This window comes from Balaenoptera borealis (genome assembly GCF_965194805.1).
Source record: "Balaenoptera borealis genome assembly, chromosome: 1".
NCBI classification, from domain to species: Eukaryota; Metazoa; Chordata; class Mammalia; order Artiodactyla; family Balaenopteridae; genus Balaenoptera; species Balaenoptera borealis.
Genome location: NC_138860.1, coordinates 157133463 through 157159293, shown reverse-complemented (window position 1 = coordinate 157159293; position 25831 = coordinate 157133463). Strand labels below are relative to the sequence as shown.

Here is a 25831-nt window from a genome sequence, read left to right as displayed (position 1 = left end):
TCAAACATGCGAGTTCTCAAAATATTTAACTTCTAGGCTCTCTTTAAAAAGCCAATAAGGACTGGGTTCCTTTGAAATGAGGGAGTAAACCAAGAAAGAGGAAAACGTGAGATCTAGGAACCAGGGCATCCAATACAGGAGAGAGAAGGGCATTCACAGAATGATGGTGAAGAGAAGTCCCAGGATGACAGATCTGCCGCAGGCTAGAGAGCAACCAGTAGAAATCTGAAGAGAGGATGGATGGCTTCCAGAAGGGTTGTCTTAAAGGAAAAAAAAAAGTGACTGACAGAATACCTGATGTGTTTAAACATATTGATACATTTATGTTCCTTTTAAAGGATCTGAGGATGAATGAGCAATAGAAACAGAAAACTAAGCAACTTTAAAAGTGAGGCAATTAATAACTAAGAAAAACAAAACATTGTATTTTTTTAAAAAAAGTAGGAGCTTGGAAGAGTTGATAGAACTTTTCTTCTATATCTTGATTGTGGTGGTAGTTATACCACCACAGTACATTTATCAAAACTCAGTATAGGGACTTCCCTGGTGGTGCAGTGGTTAAGAATCCGCCTGCCGGGGCTTCCCTGATGGCGCAGTGGTTGAGAATCTGCCTGCCAATGCAGGGGACACGGGTTCGAGCCCTGGTCTGGGAGGATCCCACATGCCGTGGAGCAACTGGGCCCGTGAGCCACAACTACGGAGCCTGCACGTCTGGAGCCTGTGCTCCACAACAAGAGAGGCCGCGATAGTGAGAGGCCCGTGCACCGTGATGAAGAGTGGCCCCCGCTCGCCGCAACTAGAGAAAGCCCTCGCACAGAAACGAAGACCCAACACAGCTATAAATAAATAAATAAATAAATAAATAAATAAATAAATAAATAAATAAATAAATAAATAAATAAATAAATAAATAAATAAAAAAAAGAATCCGCCTGCCAATGCAGACACGGGCTCGAGCCCTGGTCTGGGAAGATCCCCCATGCTGCAGAGCAATTAAGCCCATGTGCCACAACTACTGAGCCTGTGCTCTAGAGCCTGTGAGCCACAACTACTGAGCCCTTGTGCCACAACTACTGAAGCCTGCGCGCCTAGAGCCTGTGCTCCGCAACAAGAGAAGCCACCACAATGAGAAGCCCGCACACCGCAATGAAGAGTAGCCCCTGCTCACCGCAACTAGAGTGAACCCGCGTGCAGCAATGAAGACCCAACGCAGCCAAAAGTAAATAAATAAAATAATAAATTTATTAAAAACAAACAAAAAAACATACAAAACAACTCAGTATACTACACGCACACTACTATATATAAGATAGATAACCAACAGGGACCTACAGTGTAGCGCAGGGAACTCTACTTGGTATTCTGTGATATCCTATATGGGGGGTGGGGGAGTCTGAAGGGGAAAGGATATATGTGTGTGTGTGACTGGGTCACTTTGCTGTACACCTGAAGGTAACACAACATTATGGATCAACTATACTCCAATAAAATTTTTAAAAAATTTAAAAAAAACTCAGTATACCAAAAAGGGTGAATTTTATGTATGTAACTTATACCTCCATAAACCTGATTTAAAAAAAAATCAAACTGTACAATTTAAAATGGGTGTATTTTATTGTATACAAATTATAACTCAATAAAGTTGATTTTTTTAAAAGGGAAATACAATACTCGTACACTATAAGGCTCAGCTATAAATAAGCCCTCATAATTGATTTAATAAAAATTATGATGCTACTATATTTGGGAGATTAGGAAAGGGGGAGCTTGCATAGGTACATGGAGAGGGGCAGACAAAGTGTTAAATGAGTCAAATCCTTACTTTTCATACTAGAAATTCAATAGATATTAACTAAAAATTAAAGAAAAGGACTTCCCTGGTGGCACAGTGGTTAAGAATCCGCCTGCCAATGCAGGGGACACGGGTTCGAGCCCTGGTCCGGGAAGATCCCACATGCCGTGGAGCAACTAAGCCCATGCGCCACAATTACTAAGCCTGCTCTCCAGAGCCCGCGTGCCACAACTACTGAGCCCGTATGCTGCAACTACTGAAGCCTGCACGCCTAGAGCCTGTGTTCCGCTACGAGAGAAGCCAACGCAATGAGAAGCCCACACACCGCAACAAAGAGTAGCCCCCACTAGCCGCAACTAGAGAAAGCCCATGCACAGCAAGGAAGATCCAACACAGCCCCCCAAAAAATAATAATAATAATAATTAATTAAATATTTTTAAAAATAAAAATTAAAGAAAATAGTAGTATAAATATGATACTTAAAAATATTGAGGACATTATCAGAAGGAAAAAAAGAAGAGTTGAAAGCAGTTGCTTCTGAAGAGCAAAAATAAGGAATGAGGAATGATAGTGCAGGAGACCCTTGTCCTTCACTCTAAGTCTTGTAGAACTATTTGATTCTTTAAGTTATATATATATTATTTACATATACAGTATATATACTAATAAAAAGAGCATGAAAACACAATCTGGGAACAAATCTAACAAAAGATAAATAAGATTTTTATGAAGGATATTACAAAACTTTGAGATATACTTAAAAAGACTGAAATAAACAGAGAGATTCTAAGTGAATTAGAGCCTGAAATGTGAGAAGCAAGACTAAACTTTTACATGAGATTATAAGAAAATATCTTTAAGACCTTAAAATAGGGAAGAATTTCTAAAGCAAGGCAAAGAAATCACAAACCATAAAAGAAAAACTGAAAAATCAATTACAATAAAATTTAAAAGCTTCTATTTTTCCTACAGCTCAGATTGTAGTCCATAAACATCATGTTCCAGAAAAAGAAACCAGGGCTCTTTTTTTTTTAACCACTTTTTTGAGGTATGACTGACATCATAATCAAAATCAAGGTTTTTTAAAGAAATGCCTGATTTCAGATCTGAATATAATGAAATATGAAGTATACATATTAAGTATTACTGCCAAAAAACTTGAAACTGAATCTAATCAACAGCTAGAGCCAAACTCCAGTTTACAAGAAAATACTGAAAAAGAGAAACAAGTTAGCCAGTGTCAACTGCAATATTATTTACAATTGCCAAGATATGGAACAACCTGTGTCCATTGACAGATGAATGGATAAAGAAAATGTGGTATATGAATAGAATAGAATATTATTCAGCCATAAAAAAGAGTGAAATCTTGCCATGTGCAATAACATGGATGGACCTCAAAGGCATTATGCTAAGTGAAATAAGTCAAACAGAGAAAGACAAACACTATATGATCTCACTTATACACGGAATCTTAAAACAACAACAACAAAGCCAAGCTCACAGATACAGAGAACAGACTAGTAGATGTCAGAGGTAGGGGGTGGGAGGTAGGTGCAATAAGCAAAGGGAGTCAAAAGGTACACACTTCTAGTTATAAAATAAGTAAGTCATGGAGGTGCAATGTACAGCATGGTGACTAGTTAATGATACTGTACTGAACATTTTTTAAAGTTGCTAAGAGAGTAGATCTTAAAAGTTCTCATCACAAGGAGAAAAAATTCTGTAACTACATATGGTGATGAATGTTAGCTAGACTTACTGTGGTGATCATTTCACAATATATACAAATATCAAATCATTATAACTGTATACCTGAAACTAATATTGCATGTCAATTATACCTCAATAAAAAAATAAAACAAAATACCGATCAAAAATAAGTTAAATGACATCAGTAGAAAGCAGACATACCCGAGATGTGGGAGACTCTATAGGACAAATACTTGTTTTATTTGATAAGTCAATGGCATAAGAAAAAAAAGGAGGTGGAGGGGAGATTGTTCTAGAGTAAAAGAGACTAAAAAGACATAACCAAATATAATGTGTGGACCTTTAAAAACAGTACCATTGCAATAACAACACTAGAAAGCATCTACTAATAAATTCAACAAAAGATGTGTAAGACATTTTTATAGGAAATTATTAAACTTTATTCAAAAACACAAAAATAGCCTTAATAAAGAGAGACATATTATGTTCGAGGAATAGAAAGACTCAGTATTAAAAAATGCCAACTCTCCCAAATTAATCTGAAAATCACTATAATTCCAATCAAACACTAAGATAAGATTTTTCACGGCTGATACTAAAATTCATATGTCAAAGGTGAAGAGTGGGGCTTCCCTGGTGGCGCAGTGGTTGAGAGTCTGCCTGCCAATGCAGGGGACGCGGGTTCGAGCCCTGGTCTGGGAAGATCCCACATGCCGCGGAGCGGCTGGGCCCGTGAGCCACAACTGCTGAGCCTGCGCGTCTGGAGCCTGTGCTCTGCAACAAGAGAGGCCCGCGCACTGCGATGAAGAGTGGCCCCCGCTCGCCGCAACTAGAGAAAGCCCTCGCACAGAAACGAAGACCCAACACAGCCATGAACAGATAAATAAATAAAATAAAATTAAAAAAAAAAAAAAAAAAAAAAAGGTGAAGAGTGGCCAAGACAACTTTAAAGAAAAATTATAATAAGGTGAGGTAGAGGGGAGTCATCCTACTAGACAGAATTTCTATAAAGCTATGGTAATTAAAACAATAGGAAATCGGTGAAGGAAAAGACAACTAGATTGGTGGAACAGAACAGAAAGCTTAGAAATAGTCCCATGTATATGTGGAGCTTGGTATAAATCGGGGAAGAAAAGATTATTCAATAAATTGTGCTGGGATAACCAACTCTTCATTTGGGAAAAAGATAAAAATAGATATCTATTTCACATCATATGCAACTATAAATACTAATTTAAAAATCCAAATATGAAAAGCAAAATTGTAAAGTTTTAGATGGCAGGAGTCTATCTTTAATACTTTAAGTAAGACACAAAAAGCACCAGCCATAAAGGAAAAGATTGATCTAGGTCACCACAAAAAAAAGCTAAGACTTCTGTATGACAAAAGATACTATAAACAAAGAGAAAAGAGGGGTAACACTGGGGGTAAAGCTGCAACCCATATAATCAGCAAAGGATTAGTATACAGAGCGTAGAGAGTATATACTACAAATTAGCAAGAAAAAGACAAACAACCCAAACAAAAAGTGGGCAAATGATATGAACAGGAAATTCATTGAAAAGGAAAAGAGCCAATATACTTAGCAAAAAATTCTCAAGTAATCAAGAAAATGCAAAACTAAACCAACAGTGAGGGGAATTCCCTGGTGGTCCAGTGGTTAGCACTCGGTGCTCTCACTGCCAGGGGCCTGGGTTCAATCCCTGGTTGGGGAACTAAGATCCCACAAGCCACGTATCATGGCCAAAAAACAAAAATGAAAACAAACAAACAAAAAAACCCCAACACTGAGGTACCATTTCACACCCATCATATCACTGAAAATGTAAAAGTCTTAGAACATCAGTTGTTAGTGAAGACAGGGAGAAATCAGAACTCTTCATTTATACTACTGGCGGGAATGTAGACTAGTATGACTACTTTGGAGAACAATTTGCCAGTATCTAGTAAACTTGGAGATGCACATAACTTACAACCCACACATCACTTCAGGTGTCTACCTTCACAACACGAGCACAAATAAACCAGTGCAAGGATGTTCACTGTAGCACTATACATAGTGAAAGAAATGAAAGCAAACTAGCTATCCCACAGAAGAGGAATGAATGTATAAACTCTCACCCAGGACTCAGATCCAATCTGGAGGGACTGGCTCTGGGAGGAAAGTTTGTGCCAAGATCATGCCAGAAAGAAGAGAAGGAAGGGCTTTGTCCGTTAAGTCCTTAGCCAAATCTCATTCTTCCTAGCCTCAGTTTTCTCCTCTCTCCAGTGGGTACAAATGCTGACCTTGCCCATATCCTTGATCAATCCAAACATGTCTTCTCCTCCATACCTAGACACCTGAGCAATGGTGAAAGGGGAAAAAAAAAAAAAAAAAGGAAATCCCCCCAACAATTGTGCTAACTGAAGTAACTATAAATTTATATTCTTCAACATCAGCTACACCCCTGATGTTGCCTAGACCTCCTTCTCAGTGTCTCTGGTCAGCTCTCTCCCATTTTCCAGTGGTAATTCTAAAGCTTCATTACTCACAAGTCCCAATCCCATCACCTTCTCTTTCTACATTCTCAACAGACAACTTTGCCTCCTACTTCATCAAAAATATAGAGGCCTCAGGAGGGAATTATTTTAATTCTTGCTCTCCTTCCTGATCTGCATTTGAGCCTTTTCTTCCCTCCTGTCCTCTCATTTCAGTGGAAGATGTAAGCCTTCTTCCTGCCCAAAACTGTACCTTAATTCTTTCTTGTCTCCTTGGGAACCTTATCCATCATTTATCTCCTTTCTTCTGTACTTCTCCACTGTCTCTTTTGCTCTCTTATAAAAATGTTCAAGTTGCTTCCATCCTAAACTAAAACACCCTCAAAGTATAAGAAACTAATAACAGTGGCTAATAAGGAGAACTGGATGGCTGGTAGATACGGAAGAAAGGAAAACATTTCTCCATAAACCTTTTTATATTTTTAAAATTTTTGAACCACATGTATGTATTAGTTATTATTTATCTATTATTTTAAAACATCCATGATCATGAGTGTCTCTCTTTCAGAGGGTCCTCTTCTTCTACCTGTCTATTAAGTATTGGTGTTTCCTATGGCCCTCTGGACTCTGTCTTTTATTTACTCTACTTATTCTTGTGGGAAAGATGGTTCACATCCATAGCTTCAGCTATCACTTATAAGCTGATGACTCTTAGACCTGTATCTCTAGCTCAGATCTTCTTCCTGAACTCTACATAAGTTTATCAACTACCTGCTAGATATCCTACTTGAATCTAATTCTTAACAGGTCTGAAGCCAAACTCTTATTTTTTTATCCATCAATCCATTCATTCATTCAGTCAGTCAGTCATCATTCATTCATCCATTCAAAAATATTTAAATTTTGACCAGTAATAAGTGCCAAATTCTGTGCTGGGCACTGTAGATTCTACAGTGAAGGTAAATTTCCAACCACCTAGATCCTTATGGCCTTTAATATTTAAAGTGGCTGGTTTAATCCTTTACTATCCTTCAGTTTCTCTCATCTGAAACAAGAAAATTGTTCCCTTGGACTCTAATTCTATCCCAACCTATCAAGAGATAGGAAGAGAGGGAAACAGATAACTAACAGGAATTACAATACAGTTTTATATAAAAAGTTATATAATAAGGATAAACACAGGGGTGCTTAGGGAACAATTAGATGGGGCAATTAATTTAAACTTGGAGGCTAAGGAAGGCTTCAGAGGCAATCAAAGTTTTAGCCAAATCCTGAAAGATGAGTAAGACATCTCTTGTGACCCATCTCGCATTCTGTGGGTCCATCTTTTTATTCCAGACATTTCTCTTGCCATCAGCTATGTAACCTGACAGCATTTCACTTCATGCACCAGTCATCTCTCATTTTCTGTCCTGAGATTTCCAGCAACCACCATGTGGGATACTTGTGGGAACCCACTCAGCCATTCTGGCACACATACAAACCTTAAAGTGTGAGGAAATTTATACCCACGGGGCAACCTTTGACCAATGGGTAAAGGAAGCTAGTGAATAAATACTCCTCTTTTCCAAGTCTTGGGCAACTACTCTAAGGTACATTCCACATGGCCCCTGAGAAGGTCTCCAGAGCTAAGCTTCAGTTGTCCACAGTGGTAACCAAGTCCATAACACACACTTAGATTGCCATTCCCTTTTCCCCTATATCACTCTTTCCAAATCCCACTCCTGTTCCTTAGAATCACTTCTCAAAATAAACTACCCATACACATACCCTTATCTCAGGCTCTGCTTTTGGGGGGAAATCCAGGTTAAGGAAGATCAGGAATTAGTTATTTAGGTATGGATAGAGGGAACTGAACATGTTCCAGGTGGATGTACAAGTATCCAAATTGGTGGAATTGCAAAGGCAGAGTGTATTTAGTAAGCTAAATGTAGTTACTCGTCATATTACCCCTATAAATTTATTCCTTGTCCTGCAGTCTCTAACTTTGTGAATGTCACCACCATCCATCCAGTTGCTCTTGCTAGAAACCTGGAAGTCACACTTGACCACTCCTTCTTTTCCTCCCACATCCAGTTAATTAGCCTTAAAGGTCTCCTAAATATTCTCCAATTTGTTCCCTTCTCTCTATTACCACTGCCATTGACTTGGTTTGGTCCTTCCTCATTTCTTACCAGGCTACTGCAAGAGCCTTCCAGGGTCTCTCTAGCTCCCCTCAGTCATGTAGTAATAGTTCTAAAATATCAACCTGTTAATGATCCTTCAAAGTATCCCTACAGGATAAAGTATACATTCTATTCTTACCTTTATCCCAGACTATATGGCACAGTATGGTAGTTAAGAGCATGGGCTTTGAAGTAAATGACTAAGGTTCAATCACTAACTCTTCCATTAAACTCTCCTAAGACAGTCCCCTTATCTATTCTCAGTAAGGTCTGAAGGGGCTGGTGTAGTCCTGGCCCTATGAATTCTCGAAATTAACGAACCACCAATACTCACTTTCAACATGAAGTCTTGCACTGAGGAGAAATCACTGGGAAAAGAATCCAAACTGGGCAGCACAGGGATAATCAGTGCAAAGGAAAGAAAAAGGCAGATAAAATGAAGATAATGAAGCAGAGGAGAAAGATCTCAAAAGAGGGGGCTCTAGAGCTATGAAGCTAGAAAAGCTATGCTGACAGCCTTCCCTTCTAAAAATTTAGGAAAACTAATTTCAGGTTAAAATTAGTAATAGAAAAGAATTACAGTCAAGTCCTATACAAGGTTATTGTTGAAAAATATAATAATAAAAGTTAGAATAACATCTCTACCATAAAAGCAGACGTCAGAAAGACATGCTCAAAAGACAGATTAAATTCATAGCCTAAGATTTCAAAATTATCTAAAATAAGAAAATGATAGAAAATGTCAAAGAACAACATAAATCTGAATTAGAATAGTTAGAAATGAATGACAGAACTCAAGAATGAATTAAAAATAAAATTAAAAAATCATTTCAGAAATAACAGCTAAACTAGGAAGAACACAAGAATGAATAAAACACAACTCTTAATGCCTTAAGGCAGGGGTCCTGGTCCATGGCCTGTTAGGAACCAGGCTGCACAGCAGGAGGTGAGCAGCAGGCGGGCAAGCGAGCGAGCGAAGCTTCACCTGTATTTATAGCTGCTCCCCATTGCTTGCATTACTGCCTGAGTGCCACCTCCTGTCAGATCAGCAGCGGCATTAGATTCTCACAGGAGCATAAACCCTACTGTGAACTGTGCATGCGAGGTATCTAGGTTGCGTGCTCCTTATGAGAATCTAATGCCTGATGATCTGAGGTGGAGCTGCAGTGGTGATGCTAACGCTAGGGAGCACTGGGGAGCGGCTGCAAATACAGATCATCATTAGCAGAGAGGTTTGACTGCCCAGAGACCATAATAAGTCAACTGCTTGCAGACTCATATCAAAACCCTACCAGTTGAACCTAGTTGCAGGGCAGGAATAAAGAGGTAGACATAGAAAATGGACTTGAGGACATGGGGTGGGAGGGCGAAGCTGGGGCGAAGTGAGAGCAGCATCAACATATATACACTACCGAATGTAAAACAGTTGGCTGGTGGAAAGCAGCAGCATAGCACAGGGAGATCAGCTCGGTGCTTTGTGATGACCTAGAGGGGTGGGATAGGGAGGATGGGAGGGAGGCTCAAGAGGGAGGGGATATGGGGACATGTGTATGCACATGGCTGATTCACTTTGTTGTGCAACAGAAACTAACACAGTATTGTGAAGCAACTATACTCCAATAAAGATCTATTAAAAAAATAGATAAATAACAAGGTCCTACTGTATAGCACAGGGAATTATATTCAATATCCTGTAATAAACCATAATGGAAAAGAAAAGGAAAAAAAAAACCCTATCAGTTAGTGGCAAGTGAAAACAAGCTCAGGGCTCCCATGATTCTGCATTATGGTGAGCTGTATAATTATTTCATTGTATATCACAATGGAATAATAATAATAGAAATAAAGTGCACAATAAATGTAATGCACTTGAATCATCCTGAAACCACATCCCCCACACCCCCCACACCCCCACCCCTGGTCCATGGAAAAACTGTCTTCCACGAAACTGGTCCCTGGTGCCAAAAAGATTGGGGACCGCTGCCTTAAGGGAAACAGAATGTAAAAAAGGAAGAAAATCCTAAAAAAAAAATTTGTTTTTTAAGATAAAAAGGATTTGAGGCAAAGTAGCAGAAAGAGAAGATAAGCAACAAAGAGCCAGCATACACATAAGAGTCCCAAAGACTAAAACCAAAGCAATGTAACAGAACGAATGCCTAAAACTGTAATTCTAAAAAACTTCTCTGAAGTAATAAAAAAGGCAGAAACTTCACAGGGAAAGGACATACTACATATCTAGAAAATATGATTCAGAACATCAACGGGACATATTATGTAGTAAAACCACAAGATTTTAAAGAAAAATAAAAACTCCTTTGGGAGCCTAGACAAAAGGACCAATTCACTCATAAGGGAAAGAAAAGCACATTTTCACTTGGACTGTTTTGACAGCAACACTTTACAATAGAAGATAATGAAAGAATTCGTTTAAGATATTTAGGAAAAAATATGAGTCAAGGATATTATATCCCCATAAATTGGCTTATGAATACAAAGGCTGCAGATAATCTGTTGAGCACTGATACCATGACCACTTCTTAAGGAATCTACTAGTAATAAGCTTCAGACAGCCAAATGACCAGAGAGACAAGGACTAGGGACTGGTGGTAATGATCATTAACAGCTGCTAACACCAAAAGAAGACAATCAGAAAATGATTTGCCTCAAGATAGAAGACACCACCACCTACAAAAGCATCTTGCCAAAAAAATTCAAACTGGAATTTAATTTAGCCTCTAGGTCCAACTACCAAGTTATAGAAAATACAGAGAGAGGAGTACTTTTTAAATGACACCACAGGGCTTCCCTGGTGGCGCAGTGGTTAAGAATCCACCTGCCAATGCAGGGGACACAGGTTTGAGCCCTGGTCCGGGAAGATCCCACATGCCTCGGAGCAGCTAAGCCCGTGCGCCACAACTACTGAGCCCACATGCCACAACTACTGAAGCCCGCACGCCTAGAGCCCGTGCTCTGCAACAAGAGAAGCCACCGCAATGAGAAGCCCGTGCACTGCAACGAAGAGCTGCCCCCACTCGCTGCAGCTAGAGAAAGCCCGCGCGCAGCAACAAAGACCCAATGCAGCCAAAAATAAATAAATAAGTAAATAAATGTATAAAAAAAAAAAAAAAAGACGACACCACAGGGTCACAATCAGCAAAATGCAGACTGTGGGAAATTCTACAAGAAAAATACCCAGCTCCTTCAACATATAAATTATAAGGGGGGTAAAAAAAAAGAGAGATGGAGGGGAAATCTATATATTAAAAGAGATATTTTAATCAATTATAATGTGTAGTCCTTATTTGCTTCCTGATTTTAATAAACACACTAAAAAGATTTAAAAATTCTATTTATGAGGCAACTAGAAACTCATATACTGATTGGATACTTGATGATACTAATGAATTATTAATTTGTTTTTTAGGTGGTATAATGGCATTATACTTTTATTTTTATTTTTTAAAAAGCCCTCATATACCAATGTTCTGAAATATTTACAGATGAAATAACATGATGTCTGAGATTTCCTTCAAAAGAACATGAGAGGTAGCAAGTTGGGTGGGAATACAGATGAAATAAGATTTGCCATGGGTTGATAACTGTTGAATCTGGGTGACAGATACATAGGCAATGTTCCATGTACTTTCGTACATGTTTGAAATTTTCCATAATAAAAAGTTTAAAAAAGTGCTTGCTTCGGCAGCACATATACTGAAATTGGAACGAAACAGAGAAGATTAGTACGGCCCCTGCACAAGGATGACACGTACATTCATGAAGCATTCCATATTAAAAAAAAAAAAAGTTTAAAAAAATAACTGGTCCACAATTGGTATTTAATAAATAACAATTTTAATCATTATTATTAGTTGACTGAACAAATATTTGCCAAATGAATGAGTTCAGACATAGGTAAGACTGAATCATTCATCAGCAAATATGAAACACAATTATGAAGAAAATATAAAATCTAAGAACTTTTATATTATCAGCACCAGTTATAAGAATGGAGCTCACTCACCCAGGGCCTGGGAGAATGAATGAGCCAATAATCTCTCTTGATAAGTCAGGGAAAGAGGTTTGGGCAGCTGAAACAAAAAGTGAAAAGCCAGTAAATCAGCAAAATTGTGGGATGAGATAAGGCAAAATGAAGTAGAAAACAGTGCCAGAAGAATAAAACCAAATGAAATATGTTGAAAAAACATAACATAGCAGATATGATGTCCAGCTCCAATATTCTATAAGTACACATGACAGAAGTTTCCACATACAAGTAGGACTGCAATACATTTAGCAAATACAAGGCAAATGACAAAGATGATAAATTAAAATGATAAAACATATTTTAAACAAAGAAGCCAAATAAATCTAATATACTACTGTGGTCTTTCTCTGAGCAAAGCAGAAGCCACATGGGATAACCTCACAGTAATATTTGGGGAACTCAATCTGGAGGAAGTGGGTAAAGATAAAAGAACCAAAAGCAAATAAACTCAAAACTCTCAAAGGGAATATTCTTATCTTACCTAAAATCTTATTGAAAAAGAGTCTCCAAATGTTTAGGAAGCTGCTTTGTGGGCACAGGGGAAGAGAAATAAATGCTCAAAGGAGCACTGCTTTTAAACCATGGCACAGCCTGTGGGTACAACTTTCTCCCTTAAGGAGGTACCAGTCATCCCTCAGCAAACACTAACAAACTGCCTCCTAAGGCTGTCTCACTTTTTTAACTGTTTATACGTACTTCCATTGTGCTTCCTACAAGCTCATGTTGATCCCAATCAGACGGTTCTGAATTTTGGCTCAGGTTTTACTTTGTTCTTAATGGCTTATTCAGGCGTCTATTTATGTTCCTCCACAGGTTAGCTCTGCTGCCTTCTATTCCAGGTTGGAATACAAGCTGATGTGAAGCCAGGATTTCAGGTGCCATTGGTATAGGAGAAACCAAGTGGAGACAGCAAAGAGAGCAGAGACTTGCTAGCCAAAGTCACAGCTTGAGAAGAAAGCTCAGAGGTAGGACTGTATATAAAGGATGCCGTGTAAATGATGTGAAAACAAAGGGGTAAGGGAGGAATAGAAATTAGACTGTGCAGAATGACTTAATGAGGATTCTGATCCTAGGTATAAGGAGAAGCCCTAAAATAAGAAGTGATCAAAACCATAAGAAGAGGTAGTAACTTGGGAGTAAAATGTCCTTTTGGCAGTTACTTTACCCTTCATCTCATGCCCTCTCCTATTTATTAATAGTTGCCCCCATTATTTCTCAAGCCTCTAAGAGTTATAGGAACTTATTTGCATGAAACTCCCAGGATCTCCAGTTCTAGGCTAGGGCAAAAATAACATTTCTAAGATTTATAGATTAGGGAGCAGAGAGTTTAGTTTATACCTCCATACTAAATTGTTAGACAGTAACTAAAACAGCTCCTGGGAAGACCACTAAACACCCTTAGCTTCTTGGTAAACCTGGCGTCTATCCCTGTGAAAGAACAGAGTTCTCATGACCCTAGTGAAATTCTCCATATCTTCCCTAAAGAAATAAGCAGCTGCACTAAAGAAAGCAACACACCCAACATTATGGTATTAGAAATCCCCGCTGTAATCAGAAGCACCAAAGCCTACTTGGGTGGAAGCATAGACAGACAAAAAGGAGGCCAAAAAGTGAAAGGAAATGCCTATATACATTGCACTGGAGGCCCTGGCCAGGGCAATAAGACAATAAAAAGAAATAAAAGGCATTAAGATTAGAAAGGAAGATATAATACTGTTTTTATTTGCAGGCAACATGATGATGTATATAGAAAATCCTGAAGAATCTACAATTTAAGAAAGTCACAGGGCACAAGGTCAATATACAAAAAAACAGTTGTATGGCTATATACAAGCAATAAACAATTAGAAAATAGAATAAAAAATACTAGTTACAATATCATTACATTGAAATGAAATAGGAATAAAATTACTGAAAGATGTTCAAAACCTCTATACTGAAAATTATAAAAACATTACTGAGAGAAATTACAGAAAACCTAAATAAATAGATGTTCAAGGATTGGAAGATTCAATATTAAGATGTCAATTCTCCCCAAATTGACCTATAGATTCAATGCAATTCCAATCAAAATCCCAGAAAGCTTTTTTGTAAAAACTGGCAAACTAATTCTAAAATTTATATGGAAATGCAAAGGACCTAGAATAACCAAGGCAATTTTAAGGAAAAGGAAATCCAAAGGACCTAGAATAACCAAGGCAATTTTAAGGAAAAGGAAATCCAAAGGACCTAGAATAGCCAAGGCAATCTTCAGGAAAAGGAACAAAGTTGGCAGATTTATAGTACCTGATTTCTAGACCTACTTTATAAAGTTAAAAATAATCAAGACTTTATTAAATGTGGTATGGAAAGTAGAGACCAAAAGACCAATGGAACGAAGTAGAGAGAACAGAAATAGCACACACAGGGACTTCCCTGGTGATGCAGTGATTAAGAATCCACCTGCCAATGCAGGGGACACAGGTTCAATCCCTAGTCCGGGAAGATCTCACATGCTGCAGAGCAACTAAGTCCATGCACCACAACTACTGAGCCTGTGCTCTAAAGCCCATGAGCCACAACTACTGAGCCCGAGGGCCACAACTACTGAAGCCTGCTTGCCTAGAGCCCATGCTCTGCAACAAGAGAAGCCACCGCAATGAGAAGCTCACACGCCACAACGAAGACCAAAAAAACGGAGCCAAAAATAAATAAATTAAATATAAATAAATTTAAAAAAAGAAAAAAGAAATAGCACACACATAATCGGTCAATTGATTTTCAACTAAGGCATCAGAGCAATTCAACGGGGAAAGGCAAGTCTTTTTAACAAATGATGCTGGGACAACTGAATATCCATACAGAAAAAAGTAAACCTTTATTCCTTTACTTTTAGAAGTAAATACAAAAGAATATCTTTATAAGCTTGGGGTAAGCAAAGATTTCTTAGGACACAAAAAGTACTAACCATAAAAGAAATAATCAGTAATCTGGATTTCATCAACATTTAAAACTTCTGGTCATCAAAGTCACCATTAAAAATGTAAAAAGGCAAGCCACAGACTGGCAGAAAATATTCACAATGCATATCTGACAAAAGGCTTGCATCTATAATATATAAAGAATTTCTATAATCAATAATAACAAGGCAAACAACTCAAAAAAAAGGCAAATGCCTTGAACAGACATTCCATGAAGATATACAAATGGTTAATAATCACATGAAAAGGTGATCAGCATCATTATTATCAAGGAAATGCAAATTAAAACCACAATGAGATAGCGCTACATAACACACACTAGAATGGTTAAAATTAAGAAGACTGACAATACCAAGTGTTGATGAAGATGTGAAGCAAGTGCAATTCTTATACATTGCTGATGAAGTGTAAAATGTACAACCACTTAGAAAACTATTTGGCAGTTTGCAATAAAGTAAACCCTATAACCTATAATATTTTTACAAAAAGACCTGCAGAACAATGTTCATAACTGCTTTATTCATAGTATCTAAAAATTAGAAACAATCCAAATGACCATCAACAGAAAAATGGGTAAATAGGGGTATATTTATTCAATGGAATACTACTCAGCAATAAACAAGAACAAACTAGTTATACCTGCAATCATATGAATGAATTTGAAAAATATTATGTTGAACAAAAGAAACCAGAATAAAATTATATAATTTCATTTATACCTAGTTCATGAACAAGCAAAATTAATATATGGTGATAGAAATCAGAACAGCAGTTGACTCTAAAGGTGCAGGATTGACTAAAATAAAGCACAAAGGAACTTTGAGAGGTGATGAAAATGTTCTAGATTTGGATAATGATAACCTGGGTATATATAATTGTCAAAACTCACTGAACTATATAATTAATAACTGTGTATTTTACTGTGTGTAAATTATTCCCCAATAAAGGGAAGGAAAGGCCGTGTACATATATGCATTAATTTTTTGTTCTTTAGTGCATAGGTAGGTTGAAAATAATAATACATCTGTTTGCAGTCACTAGAAATAGTAGGAGAAATTTTGCCCCCCAACTCAAGTAAGATAGCAACATTATCACACAGAATGAATTTTTTCCAAAGGACATCAATTTTAGAACAACTGACAGTAGATCTTTCTCACTTTATGGGCCACAGGCCACTGGGGAGACTGTACCCTCATATCCATAGACCCATGTTAATTTCTTAATCAAAGGAGACTAAACATTCAAATATTATCATGTGGGGGAGCTGAAATTTTTGAAAGTTTCTTCGTACTTCTTTCCAGTCGATCTCTCATCTGCAGAGTCAACTGCTGGTCTGATTTCCATTACTATATATTAGTTTTGCTTATTCATGAACTTTATATAAATGGAATCTTTTGAAGTATATCTGAAGTATAGCTTTTTTATAAAGATGTACTATGACTGAAAAATATTGGAAACTAGTGACTGCAACAACTGTCTAGATCTTCACTAGTAACCAAACTAAAAAGCAGTTGAAACATGGGCAAGAAAGTATGTGATGCAAGAATATATTTTTTAAAAAGCACTGTAGGGAGTTCCCTGGCAGTGCAGTGGTTAAGAATCCGCCTGCCAAGGCAGGGGACATGGGTTAGATCCCCTGTTCTGGAAGATCCCACATGCCGCGGAGCAACTAAGCCCGTGCACCACAACTACTGAGCCTGCGCTCTAGAGCCCAAGAGCCACAGCTACTGAGCCCACGTGCCTAAAGCCCATGCTCTGCAACAAGAGAAGCCACTGCAATGAGAAGCCCTCGCACCGCAATGAAAAGTAGCCCCCGCTCGCCACAACTAGAGAAAAGCCTGCACGCAGCAGCAAAGGCCCAATGGAGCCAAAATAAATAAATAAATAAAACAAAATAAAAAATTAAAAAAAAAAGCACTGTAAACTGCAATGCATTGGGAAAACATAAGATGATATTTATCTTCAATGAACAATAAAAATCAAGAAATAGTTTTTCACCTTAAGTTTCTGATATATGTGGCGCAGAGAATCTGCAGTTCCCATGTCAGCTTCATCAAGAATACACACAATATCTAGCTTCATTTTCATCTTGAAGTCTGCACATAGAGCCTTTTGGACATCTCTGGTTGTAATGACAATGACTTCTATAGCATGAAAGAAAAAAAGAAGGAAAAATGCAAAAACTCTCATTCATTTAGACAATGGTTACACCTTTTTCAATTAGATTTGGTCTGTTTCTAGATTTAGTAATAACAGCTAATATTATTGAGACTTTTCAATGTATTTTACGTGCATTCTCTCAGTTAATTCTTACAGCAATCTCATTTTACAAATGAGAAAACTTGGAGTAAAAGAAATGAAGTGACTTTGTTCAGGGTACTAAAACTAGTAAACGAGATTTAAGATAAAACTCGCGTCTGTATGATTAGAGCCCACACTTTAACTAATACATATAACACACTACTTCTTCCTGATGTAAAGAATTTAGAAGAGCATTTATCAAAGCATATACAAATAGGATCACATTTTAACTCTTCATTCACTCCAAAGAAAGAGCTATCACCACTCTCCATCAGACAGCCATCAGTGCTTCACTGAGGATCACAAGGAACCCAGTAACAGGCAGTTTCCACGTAATAGATGCCTTCACCTTATCCATGTAGCTATCAATTAATGACAGAAAACTTGGGGTTTTGTCATGGATCTTTGGCAGGGTAATGTAATCCACTGCAATATAACATGTGTTGCTGATATCCGAAGATCAGATTTTAGCATCTCTAAAGTGTAACAATTTCCACTACTTGTTCCATGATAGTGCTCAATTATCTCTCCCTTTCACTATAATCATTCTCTTTTCTATTTTCTTCCCTTCTTTCTTCCTCTTTCTTTTTCAAATCATTTAACCTTCCTTCTTTCCTTCTCTCTTTCTTCCTTTCCCCATTTAGCTTTCTTTTAGTCATTAACTCACTCATTCAACCAATAAGTACAAATACATTTAATATGTAAAGGACAAATAGGCACTGAGAATTCAGAAATGAACTAAACATGGTCCCTATTCTTAAGAAACATAACATGGAAAAATTAGACATGGAAATGATTAATTAAGGAAGGCTTCATGGAAGGGATCGCCTCTGAGGTAGGCCATGATGAATTCAAGGCCAACAAAAATTTCTTTATTACATACTGTACATAAAATGCTGATGTTACAAAGATGAATTAGACACAGTACCTGCTCTCAGGGAGATCAGTCTCCCATGCCACTAACTACAGCATAAAGCAGGCCTTGAGAGGTACTGAGATAGAAAAACAAAGTGTGATGAAAGCATAGAGAAAAGCAAAGTGTGATGAAAGCATGAAAAACAAAGTGTGATGAAAGCATAAAGCTCTGATTAAAACTGTTTGTGATTTCAAAGAGAAGGTGACATTTCCATAGGTTGGAGAGGACATTTTAGGTAGAATGAAGGGAGTAACTATAAATACGGGACAGTCAGTCTCATAATTGGACCAGAACTCTTCCGTATGGAGAGACACTAATGCTAAGCAGGGCTATGTTAACTTCCCTAAAATCACAAACAATATGAACAGAGTGAACATAGAGTTTACTGTTCAACTCCAGAATCCCATGTTTAGGAGACATTCTCCAAATTCTGACTGAGCCTCACTGAGAAGGAATTTTCTATATACCACAAAAGGCCATCACAGAGCATAACTAAAGATATATAGCAAAAGTAAAAAGAAAAAAAAAGTTATAGATGACAAATCCATAAGAACTTACTAAAGGGAAGTAGTATATTTAAAAGTGTATTAAGATGTGTCCTTCACCTGTGAGATTGAGATCTAAAAAGAAAATCTTTTCTAAAACACATCTCTTTGGGACTTCCCTGGTGGCACAGTGGTTAAGACTCCAAGCTCCCAATGCAGGGGGCCCAGGTTCGACTCCTGGTCAGGGAACTAGATCCCACATGCATGCCGCAACTAAGAGTTCACATTCGCATGCCACAGCTAAGGAGCCTGTGAGCCACAACCAAGACCCAGCACAACCGAATAAATATTTTTATTTTATTTTATTTTTTTAAAATAAATATTTAAAAAAAGTTTTTTAATTAAAAAAATTTAAAAAGTAAAACACATCTCTTAACGTCAATGTCATACAGACTACTGCAAAGAAGTGTTCATGGGTCTGTCTCAAGAAGGTATGAGTGGAATAAACACTGGATCACAACCCGGGGGCCCAGGATCTGGCACCACCTCCATCTGGTATTCTGATTTGCTATATCTAACTATAGGACACCTCAAACTCATTGTGGCCAAAGCCAAACTCATTGTCTTCGCTCAAACCTGTTCCTTGGGAAGCAACCTAAATGTCCATCAACAGAGGAATGGATAAAGAAGATGTGGTACATACATACAATGGAATATTACTCAGCCATAAATAGGAACGAAATTGTGCCATTTGCAGAGACGTGGATAGACCCAGAGATTGTCATATAGAGTGAAGTAAGTCAGAAAGAGAAAAACAAATGTCGTATAATATCACTTATATGTGGAATCTAGAAAAATGATACAGATGAACTTACACACAAAGCAGAAATAGAGACACAGATGTAAAGAACAAACGTATGGATACCAAGAGGGGAAGGGGGGGGTGGAATGAATTGGGAAATTGGGATTGACATATATACACTACTATGCATAAAATAGAAAACTAATGAGAACCTACTGTATAGCACAGGGAACCCTACTCAGTGCTCTGTGGTGACCTAAATGGGAAGGAAATCCAAAAAAGAGGGGATATATGTATACATATAGCTGATTCACTTTGCTGTACAGCAGAAACTAACACAACATTGTAAAGCAACTATATTCCAATAAAAATTAATTTAAAAAAATAAAATAAAAGTCACCTGAAATGAAAAACAAAAAACCAAAAAACCTGTTCCTTGTCCCATATTCCCTTTCCTATTATTGGCATCACCATCCACCTAGTTACCCAAGCAAAAAGTAGAAGGAACTCTTCCCTTTCTTTCTGCTACCCATTCCCATTAATCAACAACTTTTTCAGATGGTCCTTCTTCTCCATCCTTAGTGCTAATGCCTTAGTTCAGACCCTCTTCATTGCTAGTGTGGACTTTTGTAACAATCTCCTAATTTGTCTCCCTGCTTATAGTCTTAACTCCTCCACAATGATTCTTCATAAAGCTTCCAAAGCAATTTTTAAAAAAATCTGAGTTGTCAAATTTATCACCATAAAGTTGTTCACAACATTTACTTATTATCTTTTTTGTTTGTTTTGTTGGCTGCACTGCATGGCTGTGGTATCTCAGTTCCCAGACCAGGGATTGAACCTGGGCCACGGCAGTGAAAGTGCCAAATCCTAACCATTAGACCACCAGGTAACTCCTCTGCTCATTATTGTTTTAATGTCTGTAGGATCTGTAGTGATGTCCCCTCTCTCATTCCTGTTATTAGTAATTTGTGTTTTCTCTCCTTTTTCTGATCAGTCTAACTAAAGGTTTAATAATTTTATTGGGGCTTCCCTGGTGGCGCAGTGGTTGAGAGTCTGCCTGACAATGCAGGGGACACGGGTTCGAGCCCTGGTCTGGGAAGATCCCACATGCCGTGGAGCAACTGGGCCCGTGAGCCATAATTACTGAGCCTGAGCATCTGGAGCCTGTGCTCCGCAACAAGAGAGGCCGCGATAGTGAGAGGCCCACGCACCGCGATGAAGAGGGGCCCCCGCTTGCCGCAACTAGAGAAAGCCCTCGCACAGAAACAAAGACCCAACACAGCCATAAATAAATAAATTTTAAAAAAAAGAATAATTTCATTGATTTTTTTCAAAAAAACCCCCATCTTCTGGTTTTACTGATTTTCTCTAACACTTTTGGTTTCTATTTCATTTATTTCTGCTCTTATTATTTTTATCTCCTTTTTTCTCCTTATTTGGGTTTCATTTGCTCCTCTTTCTCCAGTTTGTCAAAGTAGAAGCTTAGATGATAATTTGAGACATTTTTTCTTTTCTAACAGAGTGCTTAATGCTAAAAAATTTTCTCTAATCATTGCTTTAGCTATATGCCTCAAATTTTTTTTTTTTTATTTTTTTTTTTATTTTTGGCTGTGCTGGGTCTTCGTTTCTGTGCGAGGGCTTTCTCCAGTTGCGGCAAGCGGGGGCCACTCTTCATCGCGGTGCGCGGGCCTCTCCTTATCGCGGCCTCTCTTGTTGCGGAGCACAGGCTCCAGACGCGCAGGCTCAGCAATTGTGGCTCACGGGCCTAGTCACTCTGCGGCATGTGGGATCTTCCCAGACCAGGGCTCGAACCCGTGTCCCGTGCATTGGCAGGCAGACTGTCAACCACTGCGCCACCAGGGAAGCCCGTATGCCTCAAATTTTAATACACTGAATTTTCATTTTCAGTAAGTTCAAAATATTTTCTAATTTCCCTTGTGGTCAGATGGCCAAAAAGCACATGAAAAGATGCTCAACATCACTAATTATTAGAGAAATGCCAATCAAAACTACAATGAGGTATCACCTCATGCTGGTCAGAATGGCCATCATCAAAAAATCTACAAACAATAGATGCTGGAGAGGGTGTGGAGAAAAGGGAACCCTCCTACACTGTTAATGGGAATGTAAATTGATACAGCCACTATGGAGAACAGTATGGAAGTTCCTTAAAAAACAAAATAGAACTACTATATGACCCAGCAATCCCACTCCTAGGCATATACTTGGAGAAAACAATAATTTGAAAAGATACATGCACCCCAATGTTCACTGCAGCACTATGTACAAAAGCCAGGACATGGAAGCAACCTAAATGTCCGTCAACAGAGGAATGGATAAAGAAGATGTGGTACATATATACAATGGAATATTACTCAGCCATAAAAAAGAACAAAATAATGCCATTTGCAGCAACATGGTTGGACCTAGAGATTGTCATACTGAGTGAAGTCAGACACAGAAAAACAAATATCATGTGATATCACTTATATGTGGAATCTAAAAAAAGGGTACGAATGAACTTAGTTACAAAACAGAAGTAGAGTCACAGATGTAGAAAACCAAGGGGATGGGGGGGGTAAAACTGGGAGATTGGGATTGACATAGACACACTACAATATATAAAATAGATAACTAATAAGAACCTACTGTATAACACAGGGAACTCCTCAATTCTCTGTAGTGGCCTATATGGGAAAAGAAACTAAAAAAAAGAATGGATATATGTATAACTGATTCACTTTGCTGTACACCTGAAACTAACACAACATTGTAAATCAACTATACTACAATAAAAATTGAAAAAAAAAAAAACCTTCCCTTGTGGTTTCTTCTTTGGGTTATGTAGAAATATGTGGTTTAATTTCCAAATACTTAGGGATTCTCTTGATACCTCTCTGTTATTGATTTCTAATTTAACTCTACTGTGGTCAGAGAATATATTTTGTATGATTTTAATCTTTATAAATTTATTGAGACCTGTTTTATTTTTAAAAATATGGTCTATCTTGGTAAAGGTTCTTAGCACTTGAGAAGGATGTGCATTCTCCTTTACTGGGTGGAATGTTCTATAAACGTCAATTAGGTCAAACTGTAGAAAATCCTAAGGAATCTACAAAAAGCTACAAGAATTAATAATAAGTGTATTTAGCAAAGTTACAGGATGCAAGGTCAGCATAAAGAAACTATTTTTATGTACTAGCAACAAACTCCTGGAAATTGGAATAATTACCATTTATGATAACATCAAAAATATCAACTTAGAAATAAATCTAACAAAATATGTGTAAGTCCTATACACTGAAAACTATAAAACACTGTTGAGAGAAATTACAAAAGACCTAAATAAATGCAGAGATATACCACGCTCCTGGATCAGAAGACTCAATGTTATTACAATGTGAATTCTCTTCCTACTGATCTATGGATTCAATTCAATCTCAATCAAAATTAAAGCAACCCTGGGGCTTCCTTGGTGGCGCAGTGGTTGAGAGTCTGCCTGCCGATGCAGGGGACACGGGTTCGAGCCCTGGTCTGGGAGGATCCCACATGCCGCGGAGCAACTAGGCCCGTGAGCCACAACTACTGAGCCTGCGCATCTGCAGCCTGTGCTCCGCAACAAGAGAGGCCGCGATAGTGAGAGGCCCGTGCACCGCGATGAAGAGTGGCCCCCGCTTGCCACAACTAGAGAAAGCCCTTGCACAGAAATGAAGACCCAACACAGCCAAAAATAAATAAATTAATTAATTAATTAAAAAGAAAAATATTCCTTTAAAAAAAAAAAGAAAATTAAAGCAATCCTTTTTGTAGAAATTGATAAGCTGATTCTAAAATTTATATAAAGAGGCAAAGGACTTAGAATAATTAAAACATTAATTTAACCATATTAAACCTCGGTTTAAGTCTTTCACTGGTTCCTCACTGCTTTCAGGAAAAAAAATCTAAATTCCTCAGCATGCAATACAAGGCCCTTCATAGCATGATCCCTGTTTATTTCTCTCATTACATCTACTCCTCCCCCTTACACTTGATATTACAGCCAAATAAAATGAAAAGTAGCTGCCAGAACATGCTGTGCTGATCATGACTCTCTCTCTGCATACATTATTACTTCTGTATGGAATGCTCTCTCCACACTGGTAGGCCTGGTAATCTACTTTTCAAGACTCAATTCAAGGGTCAGCTACTCTGTAAGCCTTCTCTGAATCCCTCAAGTAGAAACAGCAACTTCCTTATAACAAGCACTTATAATGTGCCTCTGTTATAACATTTATCACATTACACAATGATAATCTGTTTACATGTGTATCTTTCCAATAGACTTTAAGGTTCTAGAAATCAGGGTCTGAGTTAATATTTTCAATTCTGTACCCTAGTGCTTAATATATTACCTGGCACATACAGGTTCTCAGTAAGTACTGATTATGAGGCACTTGTATTCCTCATATTACGTTCTGACATCCTTCCAGGGTTCATCTTAGATCACTGTGGAGACTAGCTCTAAAAAAGTAACACTTAGCACTATCTTCTCAACCTTTTTCACACAGTGATAGAGTACTCCTGAGTTCCTAATTTAAAGAGGACAGTCTCCAGCCAACATTGAGTCCTAGTCTTCTTTCATTCGTCCTGTCTCACCCTCATAAAACTGACAAATCACTGGGATCAAACACCCTAAAAGTTTTATGAGTACATCTCATTGCCATAACTCACCTTCAAATCCAACACGTTCAAGCAGGTTCAATGGGTACCAAATTAAAGGTTTGTTCCCAACTGGAAGCAGAGGTTTGGGAATACCGGAAGTCAGGTCTGTCATCCGAGATCCCCCTCCAACTGCCATTACTACTGCTTGAAATTCCATTTTTACAAACTGCAATCACAGAGAAAAACAAGAGAAAAAGAAGTAACTAAAATCAAAGCACACACAGTATTAATCCTATTTTTAGTTAGGTTATTGATATCCACTTATGACAAATACATCATTTCCAACTCCAATAACCAGAATAAGAAAGACTCCTTAGCTGCAGTATAAACATCACATTTATCCTATTCTCTTACTCACGGATATATACTCTGAGCTCCAGCCTGGGGAGATGGGCTGGAGGAGGGATATGAATTAAGAAAAAAAAAAATCTGGCCCTTGTTCTTGAGTTGCTCACAATTAAGTGAAGACAAATAGAGTGAATTATAATATATCATCATTAATGCATGATACATCCAAGATGCAGTAGGCAAATATAGTGACGCTAACACCTAAGTCTTCCTAGAAAAGATGGAAGGTTTTACAGGAAAGTAATGCTTGAGCTGACTCTTAAAGGAGTAAGAGTTTACCAAGTTGGCTTCTGATATGTGAGTTCATATTCCTTGAAAAAAATTTTAAACTTCTGACTAGAATTAACAGCACAAATACAAGCACATTAGATCTCTGAAAAGTGTGAAATGACTTAAGATTCTTCTAATAATCCAGCCATTTGCTCCCATTTTCTCCTTACCCCCAACTTGAAAGATACCACTATAAACACAAAGGTAGGTTTGTATCTTAACCTAGATTTGCAGAGCCCAATTGCAGAAACAAACCAAATTAATTCCTTTTTTTCACACTCAAGGTAATAAATGAAACTGTTTGACATTCAAAAAAATCTCTTTACAGCAGCTACCACAGAAGAGAGGCACAATAAAAGATCATAAATCAAAACCTCAACAAAATACTAGCAAACAGAATCCAACAGCACATTAAAAGGATCATACACCATGATCAAGTGGGATTTATACCAGGAATATAAGGATTCTTCAGTATACGCAAATCAATGAATGTGATAAACCATATTAACAAATTAAAGGAGAAAAACCATACAATCATCTCAATAGATGCAGAAAAAGCTTTTGACAAAATTCAACACCCATTTATGATAAAAACCCTCCAGAAAGTAGGCATAGAGGGAACTTACCTCAACATAATAAAGGCCGTATATGACAAACCCACAGCCAACATCGTTCTCAACGGTGAGAAACTGAAATCATTTCCACTAAGATCAGGAACAAGACACGGTTGCCCACTCTCACCACTATTATTCAACATAGTTTTGGAAGTTTTAGCCACAGCAATCAGAGAAGAAAAAGAAATAAAAGGAATCCAACTCAGAAAAGAAGAAGTAAAACTGTCACTGTTTGCA

General features: G+C 37.8%; 1 protein-coding gene across 3 annotated transcripts in view; it reads right to left on the bottom strand.

Annotated features, from left to right (window-relative positions):
- EIF2B3 (eukaryotic translation initiation factor 2B subunit gamma) overlaps window positions 1–25831 on the bottom strand; it is a 153414-nt gene that overhangs the window by 123229 nt on the left and 4354 nt on the right. Inside the window, exons 2-3 of one of the 3 annotated variants that reach the window (XM_082364961.1) lie at window positions 24372–24528; window positions 17153–17298 (exon numbers count right to left, since the gene is read on the bottom strand). In XM_082364961.1, coding sequence (XP_082221087.1) covers window positions 17153–17298; window positions 24372–24519 — 294 coding nt within the window. In that variant the 5' untranslated portion in view covers window positions 24520–24528. Of the gene's footprint in view, window positions 1–12170; window positions 12238–17152; window positions 17299–24371; window positions 24529–25831 lie in introns of all 3 variants that reach the window. The other 2 variants (XM_082364963.1, XM_082364962.1) reach the window with 2 other exon arrangements.